This window comes from Heliconius melpomene, chromosome 7 (assembly GCF_056956725.1).
Source record: "Heliconius melpomene rosina isolate 202511_hmr_F chromosome 7, ASM5695672v1, whole genome shotgun sequence".
NCBI classification, from domain to species: Eukaryota; Metazoa; Arthropoda; class Insecta; order Lepidoptera; family Nymphalidae; genus Heliconius; species Heliconius melpomene.
This window is the reverse complement of record NC_140395.1, coordinates 9,543,892-9,567,895: the sequence shown is the minus strand read 5'-3', so window position 1 is coordinate 9,567,895 and position 24,004 is coordinate 9,543,892. Positions and strand designations below refer to the sequence as shown.

Below are 24,004 nucleotides of genomic sequence, written 5' to 3'. Positions count from 1 at the left end.
GGGAAACGGAAATGTCTCAATTGAATTCTGTGTGTCTAAACACTATGTACCCAGGTCCCGCTATCTACCCGAAGCTAAAAAAAAAGAAAAAGGTTCTATATAGTATCGGCACGGCTTACTCGTAGTGTTGTAATAATATAACTTTCAAAAAGTTTTCCTATAAATACTAATATTCTACCATTATGTAGTTCAAGTAAAAGTTGAATGTCAATGATGCAAGTCATAGGGTCATTTCGTCAGCCAGTATTGCGCTATACCTAACATTAAATATATTAAAGGAATGCCAATAACAAACTGTAAATAATATTAAAAGTATTTTTATATTTTTATTACAGAAGTTAAACCAACCTGTACTTACTTTTCAGATTTCACTTCAGTGAAAAAGTAACCTATACAGGAGGAAGAAGCAAGGTAGTTCATTGCGAAGAAAGTTGTTAAACGTAAGGTAATCCCTACTGTAGTATTATTAATATGTAATCTAAGTGAAGCTAAATCAAAATAGTTTTAAAAATGTAATTACTTATTTAAAAAAATACAAAGAGAGAAAAGCCAGTTCAAATTTATTTTGTAGCATATATTCGTTTCCATGTATTTCCGTAAAAATAAATATCCGTGTAAATAGAGAAGTCAAAGATTTTGCTGCTTTACCATTAAAAAATTTATAAATATATACGAGTATAAGTAAAGACAAATATATAGTTTAATAGAAAGCCTACAAAAAAGAAATATTCTTAATATTGAATCTAATGAAATTCGTTACCAACTTTTATATTAATCTAATGAACTTACATAAAGTACAGAATTACGTTAATAAACACATATTGTCTCTTGCATATAGCTTTCAAAGCTCAATGAGAACCGACAATGGGTTTCCTAGAAATGTGGAACAATCTACTGTATCTGTCAGACAAGTGACAACTGCTATGGTATTTCTCACAATACAAGTTATGAAGTATGAAGGTTTTCTTTCTGTTTGTAGAATTGTATATCTGTATTATTGTTATACATGAGGCCGTCATAGCGCAGGGGTTCAAGGTTCGAAACGAAATATTTACTTAAATTTATATTTCTTCGCAAAAGCGTGGCGTTGAGTTCCACCACTCAACACGCAATGCCTCCAGAATTCGGCGGAAAGCGGGGAACGGAGTATCTTAACACTAAGTTCCCTCTGCCTATCCTGCTGTGTGCGGGATACAGCGTGAAGCTGATTTGATTGTTATACATATGTTTATGCTTTTTAAAGTATACCTCTTAAGTAAATATATAATTTATCGATAAATTAATAAAAATATTGCATTACTAGGAACGTTATCTCTGTATGTCAACTTTTTTAAAACAAAACTGCTACTTAAAATGGAAATGCACAAACATACCAAAAGAAAAAAGAATATATTTGCTATAATAAAAAATGTCCTGCTTTGATTTTTTTTATGATTTAACAGTTAATTATTAGTATTATATTAACATTGAAAACAAAATCTGCTAACTTCTCTGTTTCTATTACATTTGTTTTCGTTTCAAATAAATATGTATATACCTTCGTATGTTTATAATGATCATACCTATAGACAGGCCTTACGCAAAGCGGATGTTGAATACATTTGATTACGAAGTACACTATGGAAATTATAAATAAATTTACATGAAATCATTAAAGAAATGAATAAACAAAATAACATAGTACATTGTATTTATCCTTTTTTTTATTAATTTCTTTGGTTTCCTTTTAGTGTTTTAGTAACTTTTCCTTGGAGCACTTTAAAAGAAATTCTTAAAACATACACATATTTAAACAAATTTCATGTATAGGTCTTTAGTTCCTTACCATTGTTAATACTAGGAGAAAGTAATTATATTAAAATATATCTATATTGTTATTTAAAAAATATTTTTTTTTACTCTCGTATATTCTAGATGGTGTTATGCTCATACTAATAAATATTAATGTTATATTTATTTTTATGGTTGTATTTCATAGTAGAGCAACACAGAGTCCAGTTCGCGTTACTGTGTACTGTGTTGATGTATTTTTTTTTAAATAAATCTCTTAATTAATATTTTAAAAATATATTTTTCACTTGACATTGACTTAAATTTGTAATGCCTGTATAGTTGGTGAAAAGGGAACAACGATGCATTTATAGTGTCCTCTTTTCCTACATGGCAAATAATTAGTGAAGTTTACAAGAGAATATATAGAAAATATTAAGAACTCCACTCAACACGCCTCCAGAATTCGGCAGAAAGTGGGGAATGGACTGTCTTAACACTTGGATCCCTCTGCCTACCCTGCTATGTGCGGGATACAGCGTGAAGCTGATTTATTTAGGACAATAATTTTAAATGTATATATGTACATACATATATTTTTTCTTCATATTGACAAATAAAACAATACGACATAATTTATTTCTTTTTTTTATATATTTAATTATTATGGACAGACAAGAAGACACTAAATATTTTATTATTATACGAATTTTATTTACTTTTATTGATTCCTTTTATATAAATAATTATATTAAGCTGTACAATACTTTACTGGTCTTAGCTTTAATGGATCAAGGTGAACTGCGCGGCTGACCACTCGCCGTAAGATCGTTCGAATTCGCAACCTTTGAACAGTGAGATGTATAGAAATGGTATTTATTAAAAATATATATATATTTAATAATATTTATTAGTTTTTAAATATACGAAATTATTTTAAATATACTTGTGTCTCCTAATCAATATCATCATCTTCATCAGCCTGTCTGCTATCCTGCCTATATTCTGTTGTGGACTAACCACGGCAGGATATAGGGACGTAACTGCTACGATCCTTAGCTTTTCGTATCTAGCCGTTTCAAGGGGAATGGGAATGGGGAATAAAATTCAAATTCAAAAATAATAAATAACATATAGTTATACACTCCACCAAGTTCTTAATTATAAACATCTTTATTGTCTCCATTGTTAAGTAAATTCATTAAGATTATTGTTGTTCACATCTCAAAATCGATTGGACTCAATAAATAGTTTTATATAGAAAAATGCTTATACTTTTTAAGAAAATTAAATCTTAATTAGAAGGTTTAACTATATTGATACTGTTCAGTTCAGTTCTTAATTTATGGCGCTACGAGCGTGCCAGTTGAGCACTAATCACTTCGCCAATATCACGTTGTAAGAATATAGGGTAAATAAAATGTCAATTTGTAAATTTAGGATAATAATAATAATAATAAATAAATGAACAAAGTATATATTGTGCCATTTGTGCTTTCCAGCACAGGAGTTATACCAAAAAGTCTTTTACACTATTTAGAGCAGATAAAATTACCTATAAACATATACATAACTATGCAACAAGCCGCAATCCTTAATACTTGTCGCATTGTCAGGAAGTTTTTACAGGAAGACGTTACTTCCTGACCAATTCCAGGAAATGGACCACACTTGGCATGAAGCTCGCGGGGTTCATATTAACCGAAATTATATTTCGAGAAAAAAATATATATAAATAATAATAATAATAATAATAATTTGTTGAATGAAAATGTAAAAACAACAAAAAAATATAAAATATATCTACTTATTCCTTAAATATTAAAACAAAAGAAAAAACCTTTTAATAATCATTCTACATTAAGTTAACTAATCTGTGTCATTAATTCAATTGTCGTTAATAACTATTTATTAGATTTATTCTCCTTATAAGTAACTAAAGGTCTTTGGTGCACTGGTTCCTATACTTTTCATTGTACTCGTGTATCACTAAGTACATTAATAAGAATGATACCTATATATTTTTATTGCTTATACAAACCAGTACTTGTGTGAGAGCACATCTCTTTAGGTTTCATTATATTTACGATCATGGCTGATCAGAAGATTCCATTGAATGGAAATAATATATGCAGTTCAATTTTTTTTGTTAAAGAATGTCAACAACTTTTCCTATATATTTAAATAGTACAAAAAGAGACAGCATAATAGTATAATAATTAATGACTTGTGGAAATGCCTTCAATATATAATATCTACAATTATTTCTCAGACTATAATAAAATTCAATTTTGTCTCATAAATTTTTATAACTTACGATTAAGCAAAAGCCTACTTTACACGCAACGAGATTTAAGACAGGCATATAAGGTCGAGAAGGAAGTGGGCTGGTCAATAGTTGTCGAGTTTTTTCCAAGTTTTTTTACGTACTGGTTGTGGTATCCTTGAAATGCTGTCCGGTTTCGTTCGATAGCGGAAATTGTTACATATTAAATTGTACATGTTATTTAGGTTCTATTGTATATTGTATTGAAATTGAATTTTCTTTTTTTTTTTTAATACTTTGATGACTATTGTATTCTGGTCAGGCTATGTCATTATATAGTTTATATATTAATATTAAATAATGTATATACTAAACGATATATGGAGTTTTAATTATTTCTTAAAGAAAACATTTTATAATTAAATTGTTTCATATTAAAATACACATAAATGATATTTTTTTAATTTTTAGGTTTGCTTGGAAAACTTTAGATTTTCTTGGTTCTCTAACTTACAAATCTTATATTTAAGTCTATTGTCAATTTCTAGTTCTGGACCTTAGCTTTGCTCACTTGAAAAAATCACGGTTTTTTGTAATTACAGACAGATATTTCAATTTTATTTTTATCTATAAATAACACTTAACAAGGTAATTTTTTTTAATGTCAAATATAATTTACCACTGGCCCATTAAAGATACTGCCTACAGACATGAGAAGAAAAAACGAGTATTTTTAAATCGATTATTTACAGAAAGAATCTCACTTGTTTATTTGTGACAGTGATACCTTTGAAACAGAGAGAGCTATCAGTTCATTCCTAAGGCATTTTTATATTTATAAAATAGGTACCTTTAATGAATAACTAAAAAATTTTTATAAAATAAAAAAAAATTGGACGTTTTCTGAAATCCTATCATAGAAGCGTAGACATTGTCCCATAAAAGCTAAAAATAATTCAAAAATATTTACTGCTGCCATACAACATACACGTTGTGCTTACACGAAGTCTTATTCGCTTTTGAACTTGTGTATTGTGTTTGCTGTGGCCTTTAAAAGTCGTATTCGTAACGCTGTCTGCTGTAGGTGGCCGCACTGGTTCAAATTCAAATATTTCTATATAACGTATTTTCATTTCCCTAGCTTGGATTTTGAAAACATTTCAAAGTAATTGAAAAAATTTTCATTTATTAGGTATTCTTTTTTTTCCGCTTCACGCTGTATCTGACAGTCTGTCGGTCTGTCTGACTGTCAAGATCCCTTATGTCTTGGAGATATCGGGTTGAAATTCAGCCCATATACTTAAATCTACGACCCCATGATTTCCTGATAAAAACATATTTCTATATTCACTTAAAAAAAGATATGGCCGTTCATATAGCAAAAAATGCGTATTTCGACACTATTTATAGGATAATTCCATCTGACCTAGAATTATGAAATTTAACAACTAGCATCTGTAGATAGTACTAGTTCAGGAAAAAATTAGAAAACTATACTTTTGTGGAAATTCTAAATGTAATAACTATAAAAGTGGGGCAGAGTTTAGTATTAAAGCAGCTTATTCAAGTGAGGTATCAGATGAAAGGGCTCTGGCTCAGCTAAGCCTGAATTTTAGAAAAAGCTCGAGACCCCCAATTATTGTACGGAACCCTCGGTAGGCGAGCCTGACTTGCGCTTGTCCGGTTTTTTTACTATAGTAAAACAAGTCTTTGAATAACACTTTTAAGAGTTTCGGTATACTTGCACTCAGAGATGTTAATTATAGCTTACGTAATTGACGTTAAATTTGTATTTTGTAAGGAAGAGAGACCAACTAATAAAGGGCATCCCTGTTGTTCCACTTCCAGGACACTGAACCGTGTGGCCAAGCTAATTACGGGCTGAGTATACATTCTATATATAAATCGTGTACTGTAGTACACGTGATGTTTTTTTTTTGAATGATAGTTTGCGATGTTTTTTTTTTTCAATGATATAAATTTCCATTTTTCTTACTTTTTACTATATTTGTGGGTTCTTGAAGTTCTCACTTCTTGCCAAATTATATAATTTATTAACGAGAAGGCTACTATAGGTACCGTATAGCCTATAGGTATATAGATTTTGGTTGCGCGGTAAATAAAGTTTTAATTTTGCAGTTCAAATTAAGTTTTTCATTTTTTTTTCTATGACATACTTTTTTAGTGGCAAATTTCGTACAAAATGCAGAAAAAACCATTTATAAACGCTTGTTTTAGACAACGCTACAACTTCAAAACTTTCCTGTACTTCTTTATATTTGATATTTATTTCAGTTTGATACCTCCACGCGACCATGAAATCACGTGATCACGAGGTCATGACAGACGGACAGACGGACCTGGACAACAAAGCTTATATTACTTTGTTGTCCATCTATCTATAACGGAACCCTTACGAAACGGAACCCTTTATAGAAATAAAATTAAAATTTACTTTTCAAAGATCAAAAACTTGAACCCCATTGTAATTGTTTACATTCCTTTGTTTTAATGCGCTATAACACCTAATTAATAGGCTGTCACTAACATGACAGCAACCAGGCAAAATATAATCGGATCTTTATACGAACTCGGCTTATTGATATTGCGAGAATATTATATATTGTCACTGTAATAACGAAATTCCTGCATAGTTTCTGCATTGTATGCAAAATTTTAGGTCGATCTTTGCGCGTCGACGTCCAGTGGTTTTAATCGCTATTTGATAGATCCGACGTTCTATGTCTTCATATATGTACATAATACCAATAAAAGTAACTTGTTTCAGCTTTACGCTATATCCTGCATATAGTAGGGTAGGCAGAAGGAATTTAGTGTTAAGACACTCCTTTCACCAGTTTCCGCCGAACTTTTGAGCTTGCTTGCTTTATGTGTTGAGTGGTAGAACTCGACGTCACGCTTTCTGTTAATACCAGAGCGAATAAAATAAAATACTAATAAATAATAATTCCCCTTGAGTCTGAATCGAACTCACAACTTGTCGCGTTTGGCAGTCACATTGGGGCACAATGCACCACAGCCTGCCTGCCCTTTACAATTATTAATTACTAGCGGACGCGCGCAGCTTCGCTTGCGTATTTAGGGGTAATAAACCAAGAAACATGTGCTTAATGAAATATTTTTAAGAGTCTAAAAGAGTCAATGGTTTAAGAGTCGGTGGCGATTTAAAGATATTTCCATACAAACTTTCAACCCCTTATTTGCACCCTTAGGGGGTGAATTCTAGAAAACCATGAAACACATATTCAATTAAATATTTTTAAGAGTCTAAATTTCAAATTTTATAATAATCGGTGGCGTTTTAAAGATGTTTCCATGCAAATTTTCAACCCCTATTTCCCCCCTTTAGGGTAAAAATTTTTCAAAATCCCTTCTTAGTGGATGTCCAGATTACGAAAGTAAATATCTGTCCAAATTTTCTACCATTAGCGGTGACGGCTGTGCGTGCGTTTTACCTCAGTCAGTGAGGACAAGTCCTTTTATATATATAGATAAATATAATCAATTTTATTTGTTTCTCCAATTTATTTTCTGAACCAAGTAATATACGATGAGATATGAAAGAAATCTTATTTTGTTTGCAGGTTCGTCGACCGCCCTAATTGCTGCCTGATATTTTTACCTTATTTTTTTAGAGTTATGCATTTGGCCTGTTTTAGTTTTTTTATTATTATATTCTCGATTTTATTATATTTGATCTCCACATAGAGGAATGAATTATTATTTATTAAATTTTCATTTCTTCGCTCTGGAACCAAGGTAAAAGCTCTGAGTTGAGTTGAGCGCCTCGAAAAATTCGGCGAAAAATGGGGAATGGAGTGTCTTAACACTAGGTTACCTCTGCCTCTACCCTACTATATTTGAGATATAGTGTAAAGCTGATTAAATTTTAGTTTTAGTTTAACGTAGAAAAAATGTAACCGGTATGACTTGCAAATATTACCATTCCAACAATAAAATAATCGGTTTCTAATAAATAAATATATTATAATATTATACTATCGTGTCAAGAACAACTAGTATTATTGATGATTAAAGATAAAATTTAAATAGTTCAATATAAATATATAATTATGTATATAAGTTTATCTTTTAAAAGAAAGTTTTCCTTTAACATGTCGGTCATATGAGATATTTGTACTTTTAAAATATTAGAGGAAAATCAATAAAAAAAATGTTATAAACTATACATGTGTAGTGGAAAAAGAGAAAAGTCTACATACATATATATATATATATATATATATATATATATATATATATATATATATATATCGTACGTAAGTACCTACCTCAATAATTTTTTTAATGGAAGAACCACTGTAATTGGTATAAACTTGGACTTAACTCTTTCAAATGAACCCATTCAGTGATAAAAACCAGATACGTTTTTCTAATAAAGGGTTATTGCGAATTTTTCCAGAAAAACATACAAAAACACTTTGTAAGGCATTTGGGGTTGTTGATCTTGGAGGTCCATTTTAAATGGTTTCTTAGAAACACCGCCCACCATTTTGGTTCTATTTTGTATTCAAATTTATTTATAGTAAAATAAAAATTAGGTCACGCAATGTTGACAAGTTTGTAAAATGTTTTTATACAATATAGTCGTGAAAATGAAATTTTGTACAAAAATAATAATTATTTATAACTCATGACGTACTAGTAAATGTATATATTAGTAATAAATTATTTTAATTATATATAAATAAAGTGAATGGTCCTTTGTGATGCGGAAAGATTGTGATGTCTGTTTATGTTGTACAGGACTAATTTCTAACACTATAAGGTCTATTATGGTAATTATTTTGACTGATGGCTGATATAAGTACTTGTCCTATCCTTGGTACAATATGATTAGCAACAAACGCCTTATTGCATAATACGGAACGTCACAAAGATATTGGAATAATTTCTACGTTTTAATCTAGTATAAAAGGTGTAGTTACGAAGATCGTTATGCAGTTGGATCTTGAAGTAATAGTGAAACAGATCAATATGTTCAAGTTAGTGGTGTTATCGGTCGTGGTGGCTTTGGCTGCAGCTAAGCCCAGCCTTGTGGCTCCTCTGTGGGGAGGAGGAATCGTATCTCCATTGGTAGCTGGTGCATGGGGTGCCGTAGCCCCAGTACCTGTTGATATTGGCAACTACCGTGGACCGTTGTCTCTTGCACCTGGACAGCCCGCTAACATCATTGCTGCTGACGGCAGGCCTCTAGATACTCTTGATGTCAACGTTGACCGCGCTGTCCACCTCACTGCGAAGGCTCTGGACCCTGCTGGAATTCATCTTCTGAAGAAAAGGTCCATTGTTGCACCTTTGGCCCCAATCGGTGTACCTCTCGCTGGTACCGTCATTGCTCCCGGTCACATCGCCGTGGCCGCCCATGCTCCTGTTGTAGCTGCAGCACCAGTAGTTGGTTTGGGTCACGGTATCGGTTGGGGACACCTCTGGTGAAAACACTAGTATTTAAGCTTCAATCTAAAAAATCTAATGAAATAAAGAGAGTTACCATAATATTTAGTATTTTTTTTTAATTAATAATTATAACAATTTTGCGCTGTAAGAATAAAAGCTTCTATGCACCATAAAAATGAAAAATACAGAAATGCTTACTTAATAAGAATTTATATTTACGAATTTTCAATTTTGAAATAAATCTTATATTGGATTTTTTGTTTATATTATGAAAATTATTATTATCAAAATTTAATTAAGAAAGAAGAATATTAGATAGAAGAATTATTATTATCAAAATTATTAATATTATTTTGCCAGTTAAGAAATAAAAAAAAATGCATAAAAATAACTGTTAAAGATTGGAGTAATATTCAACATACATTCAAAACAGATTTTTTTATTAGCTCCCATCCTTTTCCCGCATATAGCGAGGTATGCAGAGAAAACCCAATGTTGAGACACCATTCTTTATCCTTTACCATTCTTGAAGACACTATTGGGATTTAATACTGTATGGGAAAATTAAATTATTTTAAATATTATCAATCCTCTATGTCGAAGTGATCCTATTACCATGCCGTATTTAGTCAGTGTTCCATTGCACAATGGAATACCATGATGTCAGGAATATTCAGTTTATATTATTATTTTAGTTACATAAATATAGTGATATAAAAAATTAACAGAGGCCGTTGTGGTGCAGGGTTAAAAGCGTGCGACTGGGAACGCGTCGGTTGTAAATTCGATTCCCACTTGGGGGAATGAATTATTATTTATTAATATTTTCATTTCGTCGCTCAGACACCAAGGCAAAAGCTCGGTGTTGAGTTCGCCACTCAACGCAATTCCTCGAAAAATCCGGTGGAAAGTAGAAGTGGAAAGAAGAACAGAGTGTCTTCACACTAGGGCCCTCCTACTCAATTTATACGGGACTTTATTCTGTTCTTCTGTAAATGTTATATTTTGACATGTCCGTTTATACATACGGACCATCGATATAATTATCCAAAGTTTAACTTGAAATTTGCTATAATTGCGAAGCCTTCTTTAATACTTAGGATATATCCGTAGCAATAAGAAACTTGAATACTTTCTTTAGGTATTCAAGTTTCTTATTGCTACGGTTATATCTGTAAGAATTATAAATAATAATTTACAAATATAGGTATTTTGGACATTTTATACATAAAGTGCGCCTAATATGTGTTTAATTTTTAAATTTATCATTTTATTTTATTTTTTAAGAGCAAGTCGTACATTTATACTGTTTTCCAATTAACCGTCTCTTTTGACAAGTCCGTTTATACATAGGGACCATCAATATAAACAAAGTATAGTAATGTTGTAGCAATATGCACCTGTATAGGTTGGGCAGAGAGAGAGAGAGAAAGAGAGAGAGAGAGAGAGAGAGAGATTAGGAAGAGAAATGAGTTTCACTATATACGCATCACTCAACAAAAACGATCTGCTGCGTTATAATCATCGTTGTGAGAATGCTGTAGATTTATATTCATTGCGTATGTGACGTTCATTTTTTTTTTCACAACTTCATTACTTAAATAAAAAAATACAGTCGAATTGATAACCTCCTCCTTTTACAGAAGTCGGTTTAAAATAATATAAGTTACATATTGTAAGAGAAGTAATGTTCGAGGCCAGTCGTGGTACAGGGGAACAAGCACATGGCCATAAACGCGACAGGTTATGGGTTCGATCCCCACTCGGGGGAATGTATTGTTATTTATTCATATTTTCATTTCTTTGCTCGTGCACCAAGGCAAAAGCTCGACGTTGAGTTCTGCCACTCAACACGAAATGCCTCAAAAAAATAACTGGAAAGTGGGGAACGGAATGTCTTAAATTAGGTTCCCACTGCCTACTCTGCTATATGCGAAACTGTGTGAAGCCTGAAAAAGAAAGAAATACGCAATTATCAGCTTTTATCAAAGATTTTATAAAATCAGAAGTTAATATTTTCATAATCGATTTTTTTGGCTTTAACATTGTATCCTGTCTATAACAAAGGAGGCAGAGAGAAATTAGTGTTAAGACACTCCGTTCTCCATTTTCCGCCGAATGAGGCATTGCGTATTGAGTTAATAGTACTGATAACAATACAAACAATATTTTGAGAAATCAATTTTTCGCGACCACGTACCAGCTTAATTTGTAGATATACAAATTCTAAACGCTAAAATTATGAGAATATAAATTAATAAAAACTAAGGACATTCATAATTATTTTTAGTTATTTAATTCAATATTTTATTTAAGGTGATTTTTAGATTTTTTCTAAATTCTGTTGTTCATTTCCTAATATTTTAATTTTTAATCGACATTACCGCCGCTTCTACCCTTGGCTAGAATGGCTTTCCGAGTATGATCCGCTACCAACGCTTTATTGCATAATATGGTACGTCACAAAGGTGTCAGGAATAACTTCTACGACTTTAACTAGTATAAAAGCTGAAGCAACGAGGAACATTGATACAGTTAGTTTTTGAACTGATAGTAAAACAGATCAATATGCTGAAGCTGGTGGTTTTATCTGTCGTGGTCGCGTTGGTGGCTGCCGAGCCCATAGCTCCTCTTTGGGGCGGTCACCTCGCTGCTCCACTTGTTGCGGGCCCATTGGCAGCCGTCGCAGCACCCTTAGCTGCTGCTGCTGTCGCTCCAGTACCCATCGGTCTTGGAAACTACCGAGGACCACTGTCTCTCGCACCTGGCCAGCCCGCTAATGTCTTAGCTGTAGACGGCAGACCTCTCGACACTCTCGATGTTAACTTAGACCGTGCTGCTCACTACACTGCGAAGGCTTGGAACCCTGCTGGTCTTCATTTGTTGAAGAAAAGATCATTGATAGCACCTTGGGCCGCCCCTGTAGGCTTGCCCCTGGCTGCTCGTGTGATCGCCCCCGCACCTATCGCTGTAGCCGCTGCCCACGGTCCTGTTGTAGCTGCTGGTCCAGTGGCCGCCTGGGGCTTGGGACACGGTGCCCGATTGGGACACCTTTGGTGAACACTATGTACATATATTACGTAAGGCTATAATAATACAAAATAAAGAGAGTTACAAAAATATTTTATGTTTTAATTTGTAATTTTTCCCAAATTTAATTTTGACTATGACTGTATGTAGAAAAAACTGAGATAAAGAAAATTCAAAGACAATATGTTTTAAAACTACACGTATAAATTGTTTTCTCTTGATAATAATGTTATATTTTTTCTTTTTATTTTTTTTGTCTCGGCTGACGTTATCTTAATATTATAGAAAAAAAAACAAGAATGTCGTCCCCCCTTGATTAATAAGATACAAAAGTTTCTACATCGAAATTCATTGCTTTATTTATTTATTTATAACAAAGTACATTAAAATTAATTATTCTTCGCGGTCTTAAGCCCGATTTGGCTTGTGTGACCACTGCACATTCCTAAGTACATTAAGTTATAGAAAACATAAAAACTATACAAAGATACAAATATTTTCAACAAATACAAACATAAACAAAATTACTAACAAAAAAAAAATGTGATTGTGAGGTAGGTTGAAAAAAGATGCGTATTTATAACTACGCGTACGTTTTAAATGTCAAGCTACAGTCTGTTACTTTTATTACAAGAAAAAATATATATTATATATATATTTTTTTCTTTTATTTTCTTAAATATTTATTTTATATTGTTTAACTTTAATAATTTGATAAGAAAAAATCTTTTATTTTGTATTTTATATTATGTATAGTAATTTTATCTTTGAGGGTTTTCGGTATTTCATTAATCAGTCTTGGGATTATATAGTTTGTTGTCCTTTTACCATAAAAATTGTTTGCTCCAGTTGTTTCTATTGTATTATTTGAAATCGATCTCGTTAATATTTTGTGTTCTTTGAAGTTTCTGTTGTGATAAAAGAAATTTTCTTTAAGTAAAATATGTTTTACTTTATCTTGTACTGATAATACTTTGCAATACTCGAAAAGTTTATGTTCATTGTGGTAGAACTTTTGTCTCACTGACGATGGTGCAATCATTTTAAGTGTTTTTAATTGAATATTGTAAATTTTGTTGAGATGAGTTCTGAATGTTCGACCGTAGCTACTAAGCCCATATGAAATTATACTATCCATTAGAGCTGAATATAATTGTAATTTATTTTTGAAGTGAAGTTTGTTTTTCACTAAATAGAGTTTTGCTGTAATAAGCCGTAGTTTATTGCATATATATTCAATGTGTTTATCCCAATTAAATCTATTGTCTATAATAAGCCCTAGATATAAATGCTCTTCAACCTGATCAATGGCCTTACAGTTACAGGTCATACTATTACGATGCATACAATCGTGGTCGTGAGATATAATTTCGTACTTGCCCAAAAATCTGTTGTGACTTGAGCATATATGCAGCAGTTTTGCAATCCATAGAGTACATTCCGTGAAAGATATGAATTTTGGCATGTAATGAGAACTTACAGAAAAATCCAAAAAATGGGAATTAGGTATAATAATATTTTCAGATTTATATTTTTGGTTCATTTCATACAAAATGTGTGCATACGCCCAAAATTGTATTTTTTTGACTTTTTATAGGTCACGTTCACGATGAAATAAATAAGTCTACCTACAATCATGAAACAGCACGAGAGCACATCTTGACCGATTGTTCAATATTGCTTGTTAAAAAACAATTTTGTGTAATTTTTTATCTTATTTAGAAAACGCATAAAAATCTGAACCTAGCCGGATTTGAACCCACACCTCTTGGAAACCATTCAAGCGCTCTGACCACTAAGCCATCTAGCGTAGGTGTAAGTTCTCATCTCAAATTCATATACGTTTGTTACAACTTATTTTTATGTTGTTAGCATATTTTTCTTTCCTTAGTGTGGAATAAAACTTTAAAAAATGTCCATATTTTTTATCTTATTGTTAAATAAGCAATTCGCTGACTATGTATTCAATGTGTTTATTGGTTGCTTGATTCAAAGGGCGCAGGACCGGTCGGAGTGGCGAGCTTTGGGGGAGGCCTATGTCCAGCAGTGGACCTTAAAAGGCTGATGGATGATTGATTAATATATGAATAATTATATGTGTATAATATTTTTTTTATTGAGAATAGTTAAAGATAAAAACAGTAAATATTTTTGTAACCCTCTTTATTTTGTATTATTTTAGTTTTACGTAATACTAGTATATGGATATAGTGTTCACCAAAGGTGTCCTAATTCGGCACCATGTCCCAATCCCCAGGCGGCCACTGGCCCAGCAGCTACAACACCGTGGGCAGCGGCTACAGCGATAGGTGCGGGTGCGATCACACGAGCAGCCAGGGGCAAGCCTACAGGGGTGGCCCAAGGCGCTACCAATGACCTTTTCTTCAACAAATGAAGACCAGCAGGGTTCCAAGCCTTCGCAGTGAAGTGAGCAGCGCGGTCTAAGTTAACATCGAGAGTGTCCAGAGGCCTGCCGTCCACAGCTAAGACATTAGCGGGCTGGCCAGGTGCGAGAGACAGTGGGCCTCGGTAGTTGCCAAGACCAATGGGTACTGGAGCGACTGCAGCGAGACCGCCCCAAAGAGGAGCGATAGGCTCGGCGGCCACCAACGCGACCGTGACAAATAAAACTACCAGATTCAGCATATTGATCTGTGTTTTACTATAAGTTCAAAAAGTAACTGCATCAAAATCCGCTATACTTCAGCTTTTATATGAGTTACAGTTGTAGGAATTGTTATTTGCCATGTTTGTGACGTGTTATGCTTATTATGCAATAATGCGTCGATAGTTGATCATACTGGGAAAGACAGTACGGCCAAGGGTTAGGCATGGGCGTTATCATTTTTTTCCGCTAATAGTTATAAAATCGATATATGATTTTCGTATCCATATCAAAAACAGTTTTCAGATATCGATTTTTTTTCGAATTGTCAATAAACGCAAAGTCATAAGTATAACATTTTATAATAATAAATATATGTAAATAGTATAACATATAAATAAAAAAATGCTTTATAGACTATTGTAATAAGTTAAAAGAAAATAATATTTAGTAATTAAATTGAAATAATGTTAAATTAAAATACATATTAATATTTTAAATCCTAATTTCAACCTTATTCCTTTATTAAGAAGTTCGTTTTCGTAACGTAAGAAATAATAACTCGCAGATGGAAGAAAACCGCCGAAACATGAATTTGCTAGCTGTTCATATCTTTTACACCCGTAAATATACACTTAGAAAGAGAGGTAGCAAATATCAATTACGCTATTTACACCGGTTCGTAATATATTGCTTAGAAAGAGAGGAAGTTACTTCCGACATAAGACTGTTTGACGTTTGTGAAGTTTTGTGTTACTTATTACGTTTTTGTTCACGTCACTGCTATCTTGAGTATCAATCAGTTTCTGTAAAAACGTTTTTCTAAAATCAATTATTAACATTTAAATTAATATATAAGTATATAAAAAGATGACTAAATCGGTGGATTTGAATCTGAAAAAAGCCACTGTGGATCTGCAAGTAAAAATGGTTGAAACGTGTGAAAAACTTCAAGTGATAGACAGCAACATTGGCGAAATGAAAAGAGGTTTAGAACTCGCCGAAATGATTCAGCGAGCAATCAGGACCCTACTACTTGGAACAAAGGCGTATGAATCTCTCGGAATAATATCCTTATTTACAATTTTTGAAGAAATTAAGGGTCTTCTTCAAAATATAATGTATTTTTTAATCAAATGTACTTCAGAATTTAAAAATAATATACAGTATTTGGAGAAAGACCTCAAAGAGATTGAAGACAATATAATAGAAATTATCCAGCAACTAAACGAACAAACTGATGCCAAATAACTAATAACTATCACATAATATTAATTTATCTTCAATAAATGCTTATTTCTTTAATTAACAAAATTGTTTTTGATTTAGTCTCACCTCTACTATTATCTTAATATTATTTTGTATATTTTTAAAAAAAAAAATGTTTTTGTTTGATGATATTTATTAATCTTTCAAATTTAACAACATTGCCTACTTATTGTTAAATATTTATATTTATTAAATTTTATGATTGTATAATTTATCCTCTTAAATTCCAATGAAACATTTTTATATAAAAGTATCAATTTACAATCCAAACATTTTAATTATCAAGATTTTAAATTTGGTAATCTAAACACTTTACAAGTATTTAAAATGTAACATAATTTAATTACTTAATTTTATTCACATTTTATTTTCTTCAGAAAATATCTTCATTTACGAATATCTTTGTCCTAGATAGAATAATAATAACCTATACCTGGGATGGTGAACAAATGCCATAAGTGGCATGTTTGAAAATCTTGATGACACATACAAAAACAATTGGAAATTATTTTAAAAGTTATTAATCTACACCTAACCTTTACCTGACTGAGACCAGGTCAAAATTGACCCAATATTTACTTTTTTCTTTATAACTTTTAAAACATATATATTTTATTTTTTTCCTTTTGAGAAATCTACTAAAATACTAAACATAAGCAATAATAACCAAAACTAAAATTATTAGAGTTTAAGAATAATTTATATTTACATTTAGTTGTTCTGGGTTCTGAGCTAGAAATGGAATTAGTTGAGTTGCAGTAAGTTCCATATGGGACAAAAATGTTTAAAAAATAAAAATAGAAAAATCCAACTTCAAAAGTTAATAAGAAAATTTAACAAATATGTGGATATTTCCATGTTTTCATATTTAATAAATGCTAAACCCAACGCCATAGTAAAGTTCAATAAATTCTAAAATTTGTCATTTTTGCTCTGTTGGTTGGTTTTTGGTTAGTAATTAGAGATTTTAAATTTTATATGAAACAGTTTTTATATTTGTTTGTAATTAGTTATATAAGACTTTAATATAAAATTGAATCTACTGAAACGGAAATATAAATGTTTTTATATATATGAGTCATCCTCACTCTTGTGCATAAAATAAAATAGTTGAATAAATTTTGCAGTAAGTAAATTTAAGTGATGAATAAATAGTCATAGCATATTTTTGTTTAATTTTTTTTGTGTTAATTGACAGTATTATTAAATATTACTAAAACTTTTTTTCTATAACAATTCATAGAATATATAAAAATACTACAGACCATAATAAAACATTAAGCATCAACTTTTTTGTTAAAGTACCCTCTTATCAAATTGAAATATATGAAACATATATTAAGTTCTAAGAGACCAGCTCCTATAGTATAACATAGCGTACGAAATAAAAGAACAGCTAATCTACGACTGACAAGGAGTTAGAAAAAAAAGTTAGTTTGCGTATTTTCGTATTTATTATATGTCATAAGCTAGGAGTCTAGCATTTGGTCAAGTCTAGGAATTGAAAATGGAATAATTAAATTTAATAAAATTAATAATTTTAATAATGAGGAATGGTAATAGGTATGAAATACTGCTTCAAAGTTCGTTACAGTAAAGTTTTTACGTATATAAATACACTAGTTTTTGTTTCATTAAAAATAACCAAGTAGTTATGATTTTACAGGCATTTGAAGTTTGCAAAAATTTCAAATGCCGCTAACAGTCCCGCCGCCGGCGGTGACGTCACAGGTCTGGCAGAACTCACTAGTCGCCAACGGTGATAGGAGATCTCGTGTAGTACTTTGTTTGTTTGTTACTCGCTTGTGTTTAGTGTTAATACAATTAATTAAAATGGATGAAGGATTCGAAAAATGTCAATCGGATAACCTACCTGTAATAGATGGATTTATGGTTGCCGATTATTTATCGGAAAATAGTGATTTCGTCGCCGCAGAAATGCGAGGAGTAAAAATGCGAAGGTAAGTTTTGTTATCTAACTAGTAATATTATGTCAATTTGGGGTATAGATAATAACTAGATTACGTTATTTTATTTGAAATTATATATTTAAAACTGTAATGTAACCTTACCTAACTAGTTTCATATTGTAGGTAACGCTGTTTGCGTTAAAAGTACCAAACTTTTTATTCAAATTCAAAGTAGTAAGATTGTTTTATAAGTGAAAATAATATAATAATAATATAACTAAATTCATGCAGTAAGTTGAGCATGCACAATGCACATTTTTTTTAATGTAGATTTTTAATATTTTTATATATGTATATCTGAATATTATTTTTATTGTGATTATTGAAGATCGGCAAGAGAGAGTTATGGTCATGATGCGTACTATTGCGTGCTATTGCGTACGTATAAGTTAAAAGAGTAGGTTATGTATGTATTGCCAAATGTAGATTACAGCAGAACACCGTCCACCTATTAAACTATATTATTGCAGCTTAGAATGCAATGAAAAGAAGCAATAAGTTTATACGTAATCTGCGAAGATTGTGCCGCCAGCAGAGGTGATTGTAAACATACCATAGCATTTATAATGGGCTACATCGTCGAAGCGACGAGTCTTCAACAACTGCAACCAAGTCTTCTTTTTTTTTGGCATTAATCCCGGCGTATGTTGCCAGGGTCTGCCTTCCTGCTTAACCTACTCGACTTTACACGATCTATAACGTCCTGAGTGGTTCGATTTTGGCATGGCCATTGGCACTCATGTCCTGCATCACGACATCCAAACACCGCATTCTTGGGCGTTCGGAGGTCTAGCTCCAGGGACAGGACAGACATAGCAAGGAACTTGCATCCGACATAGTTCCTACGCCGGCGCGCAACGTTGCCATACCATCTTAGGCCACGCTCTTGGAGCTTATCCGCTACGTCATGGACCCCAAGACTACCTCGAATGCGTCAGACCGCAGCATCTTCATTTCCGTGACGTGAAGCTCCTCAGCGTGCCGAGATAGTGCTGGCCAACATTCGCTGCCGTATAATAGAACCAGTCAGATGATGCTCTTATATATCAGCCCGTTGAGCTTGGGTGGTATTCTGCGGTTGCAGACCACACCAATAATCTCCCACCATTTGGCCCAGGCAGCGTTTATCCAGCCATGGAGATCGTGATCGATGCCTCCAGACTCATGCATAACGGATCCAAGGTACTTGAAACTTTTCCAACTTAACGGCTGGCTCAGGACCTATAAGGACAGTGCTCGAGTCCGGGCTCCCTCAGGCTATGTATTCGGTCTTCGACACATTTTGTTTAAGACCGCCGTTCTCAAGCGCACCCTTCCAGAGGTTCACTTTACGCTCCAGCATTAGTTGCTTCTCTTCAATGAGTATAATGTCATCGGCATACATCATCAGCCATGTGACAGTACACTACAATAAATAAGAACGAACTAAAAGCCGAGCCTTGGTGAACCCCTTGGTGGTACTGTGATCTAAAGGGTTTGGTGTCGCCAACAGCAGTCCTAACCATCGCGAATCGCAAAGCGGGATCGTGGTACATATCTCTGATAATCTCAATATAGGCCTCAGGGATCCCTTTGGATCGCAATGCCTTCCAAATACATTGACGAGGCACACAGTTAAAGGCCTTCTGCAAATCTAAAAAGGCCGCAAATCTAATGCGGGGTCTTCTTTTTTTTCCTGTATGCCTCCATCAAAGTTCTGAGTAGTCTCTCTATTAAAGTACTGATTAAGTTTGTGGTAACGCCCAAGCCAAGCCAAGTGTTGTTGGAAAAAATTCAAGCTTTCTAGTAATACGATACTACAATAAAAATAATCAAAGCTAAAGATTTTGGTACAACACGCCATGAAACCGAGCAGGATAGAACTGTTTTTTTGACAAAGTACTATCAAAACTTCAATATCTTAAAATACAATGCTCGCTTTTACATTATGTATGTGAAAAAAAAGATTTTAAAAATATATCTATATACTATTTATTAAACGAAACTAAATTTGGGGTGCAACGCCAGCTAAAGAAGAGCGCGAACTGCGAGTGAACGAAGACGAACTGAGCGAGCGAGTTTTGCAAGACCTGTGACGTCACGCGAGTCGGTTACGGCCCGACGGAATCTCGCGTCGCGCGCTTACTTTAAAGGACAATATCTCAAAAACTAATAGACGTATCAAAATAATTCTTTCACAAGTATTTTTTGTTTTTAAAAGACAATACGATGAGCTAGAATTTAAAATTAGTGATTATTCTCCATTTTAATATTGTCATTATAATTTTTTTAAATCTTGAAGCTGCTACCAAATCACTCCCTCTGGTGGGGATCCCACAACTCACCACGCCTCACTCGCCGCACCAAACGACAATTCTAATAAATTCATACTCGCTTATATTTTAGTACGCAATTATGCTGTCCATGTATTTAAATCTGTCCAACAATTAAAGAGTAAATTATACCTGTAAATATATTATTAATCTTTAGTAATTTTTGTAATAACTATTTATGAAACAATAAAAACCGTTTAATAATAAATAACGATATGAAACTAATTAAATTATTTAGTTGTAAGGAATTTTGTTGTAAGGAAGTCAAGAATGCTATCGGGCATAGCAAAAATTTAAATTTAATATTTAAACTGCATTCTTGTGCATCCAGTCGATACTCAGCACTAAGCGGTCGAACCCACTCGAGGAAATTAAATATTTATTTAAATTTATATTTCCATTTCTTCGCTCTGGTGTCGGCGTTGAGTTACGTTACTCAATACACGTAATACCTCCAGAATTCGGGGCGAAATGGGGAACGAAGTGTCTTACCACTAGATTCCCCCTTCCTAGCCTGCAGTGTGCGGGATACAACGAGAATCTAAAAAAATTTTTTTCTAAGACAAATCATAAAATAGAAATCAAATGAATAACATAATAAACAAAGCAAATCTGCTGTTTATGTTAGAAATGCGTAGGCTCACCAAAAATAATGATGTAATAATTATAGGTACTCTGTTAAAATACTGAATAAGAAATAAATAACAAATCTAATTGTATCATTATAATTAATACAGTATTTATTCTAACAAAATTTGTTATTTTATGCTATAATTTAATATCTCTTAGACAATAGGTAAACAAGTTACTACAGCATATACTTTTATTAAATTAGTGAATCAATTTTACATTTTTAAATATAAATTACTAGCGGCCCGCCTGCGGCTTCGCCTGAACTATGAACTATGTTATTATTAATATTTGTCTCCATGAGTACCTACGTCCTATAAGTGACGTCGATGCAAAATTTGAGACTCCTAGCATTTGTAGTAACGAAGTTTCATACAAACTTTCAACCCCAAAAACAACCCCTTAGGAGTCGAATATTACAAATTCCCGTCTTAGCGAGCGCCTACGTCCTATAAGTGACTCCTATGCAAAATTTTAGATTCCTAGCACATGTAGTTTCTGAGATTTCGTGATGAGTGAGTGACCTTTCGATTTTATATATATAGAAGATTATAAAAAAAAGAAAATTACTTATTATTAAGGCTGTCGTGGCGCAGGGGACTGAAAACACGACAGGTTGTGGGTTTAAAAAATAAATTAAAATAAAAAAAATTATTAACAAATTGCTGTTTACATATAAAAAGAGATATAGGTGACGTGACACTGTGCAAACCAAAGTGACATTAATTAATTGATGGAGACGATTGGATGAATGATCTATAAAGAATAATATGTTACTAGTTTAAGGCTGTCGTGCCGCAGGGCTATAAGCATCGGCTGTGGGTTCGATTCCCACTCGGAAAAATGAGTTATTATTTATTAACATTTTTAATTCTTCGCTTTGGACTCAATCCACCAAGTCTAAGAGCACCGCATTGAGTTTCGCTACTCAACTCACCTCAAAAATTCGTCGGAAAGTTAGAAGCGGAGTGTCTTAACACTGCGTTCGCTCGGATAAAACAATATACTAGTACAATATAACATAATATTAGATTTGTGTTGTAGGGCAGTTTAGAAGTTTTAAAAGTTTTAAATTGTAAACTTGAAGATAATACTTTTTGTTATTCCTAGTGCGTCTGGAACCTGTTAAAATTAACAAGACAGCCAAAAACCATGTAATTTTTCTATTGTTCTCTTATCTCTGCTATTTCAAAGATTTTAGATGGATTGACGGACGGACGGCAATAGATTCCCTTTGGATTCTTCTTAAACAAAAAAGCAAGAAATATAAATACAGAACAGGTTTCCAGAAATACGTTAAGAGTATCAACAAAAATATTTTTTTTGTGTTGGAGGAAGTGTAAAATTTCACTACTAGCCTGCTTACTTATTAATATATTTAGATTTTTTTATTAAAATTTAATTGGAACAAGGTGATGTACCCTTGTACATCATCTTTTTCCAATATTTTTTGATAAGATAAATCCAAAAAAATTTTTACTTTTATAACAAAAACTCATGTAACAAGAAATTATTTTTAAATTACAAATTGAAATTGCATTTACAAGGAATAGAAATTAATTTAGCGTTTATTCTATTGAACAACTTTGCACATTTGCACTTTTTTTCAATGTTAAAAACAATCAATGGTATTTTCCGTATCTAAGTAAACAATATATGTATTTTAAAGTTAGTAAAGTGAATGGACCTTTATCGTCCAGCCCAAGGTAACGTAGAACTATTATTATATTAAATATTGGAACCGTACTGGAACTAATTTTGATCGCTATAAGGTATATAATGTAGTTTTGGTTGCCGCAAATTGTTATGCGTGCGTTACCCTTGCAGTGGTTTTCTTTCCTAGCGCAGTTACCAACCAACGCCCTAAAGACTGACGTCACAAAGGTATTTAGGAATAGCACCTACAAGTTCAACTAGTATATAAGCTAAACCTAATAAAGGGTAAAGTATCACTTAGTATTGGAACTCATAGCAACACAGACCACAATGTACAAGCTGGTGGTGTTGTCCGCGGTCCTCGCTTCGGCTGTTTGCAAGCCCAGTGGCATTGCTCCATTATGGGGTGGACACTTGGCAGCTCCTTGGGCGGCAGCAGTCGCAGCTCCTTTGGCAGCAGCTCATGTTGCCGCACCCGTTGCTGTGGCTTCTCTTGCTCCTGTCGGTGCTTACAACTACAGGGGGCCTCTTTCCCTCGCCCCTGGTCAGCCCGCCAATATTTTGGCTCACGACGGTCGCCCCCTGGATACCCTTAGTGTTAACGTAGATCGCGCCGTTCACTATACTGCAAGAGCTTTGGACCCTGCTGCTCATGGTATACATGGTTTACATGGGGCGCATTTATTAGGTAAAAGATCAATTGTTGCACCCTGGGCCGCAGCTCCCTTGGCTGTTGCTCCTGCCGCTGCCTGGTCTCATTCCGCCCACGTGGTCGCACCTGCTGCTGTAGCCGTAGCCGCACCTCTTGGTCATTTGGGATGGGGACACGGTGCTGCTTTAGGACATGGACATTGGTGAAGACTACACGAGCTAGGCTAGGATCCTCAAATAATATGATAATATACAGAGAGTTACAAACATAAATATATGTTTTTTTATATTCCCTTACTATTTATTCATACTTTCTCCTAATTTTAATATGTAACTGAGTGTCAGTAAAATAATAAAAAAGAAAAATATGAAAAAAATGTCACAAAGTAGGTATTTACAATGTAAA

The 24,004-nt window shown here is 33.0% G+C and overlaps 5 protein-coding genes across 5 annotated transcripts; 4 read left to right on the top strand and 1 right to left on the bottom strand.

Annotated features, from left to right (window-relative positions):
* Window positions 1-9,009: 9,009 nt before the first annotated feature.
* LOC146537770 (uncharacterized) lies at window positions 9,010-9,576 on the top strand. The gene has a single exon (XM_085187931.1). It carries the CDS (start codon window positions 9,017-9,019, stop codon window positions 9,512-9,514), a length of 498 nt encoding a protein of 165 aa, XP_085044057.1. The 5' UTR covers window positions 9,010-9,016; the 3' UTR covers window positions 9,515-9,576.
* Window positions 9,577-12,001: 2,425 nt separating this feature from the next.
* LOC146537769 (uncharacterized) lies at window positions 12,002-12,597 on the top strand. The gene has a single exon (XM_085187932.1). The coding sequence runs from the start codon at window positions 12,044-12,046 to the stop codon at window positions 12,533-12,535; it is 492 nt and encodes a 163-aa protein (XP_085044058.1). The 5' UTR covers window positions 12,002-12,043; the 3' UTR covers window positions 12,536-12,597.
* Window positions 12,598-14,651: 2,054 nt separating this feature from the next.
* LOC146537768 (uncharacterized) lies at window positions 14,652-15,197 on the bottom strand. The gene has a single exon (XM_085187935.1). It carries the CDS (start codon window positions 15,149-15,151, stop codon window positions 14,720-14,722), a length of 432 nt encoding a protein of 143 aa, XP_085044061.1. The 5' UTR covers window positions 15,152-15,197; the 3' UTR covers window positions 14,652-14,719.
* A 648-nt stretch (window positions 15,198-15,845) lies between these two features.
* On the top strand, window positions 15,846-16,424 carry LOC146537767 (prefoldin subunit 1-like). The gene has a single exon (XM_085187936.1). It carries the CDS (start codon window positions 15,981-15,983, stop codon window positions 16,359-16,361), a length of 381 nt encoding a protein of 126 aa, XP_085044062.1. The 5' UTR covers window positions 15,846-15,980; the 3' UTR covers window positions 16,362-16,424.
* Window positions 16,425-23,231: 6,807 nt separating this feature from the next.
* On the top strand, window positions 23,232-23,871 carry LOC146537766 (uncharacterized). The gene has a single exon (XM_085187938.1). It carries the CDS (start codon window positions 23,278-23,280, stop codon window positions 23,803-23,805), a length of 528 nt encoding a protein of 175 aa, XP_085044064.1. The 5' UTR covers window positions 23,232-23,277; the 3' UTR covers window positions 23,806-23,871.
* The last annotated feature ends 133 nt before the right edge of the window (window positions 23,872-24,004 follow it).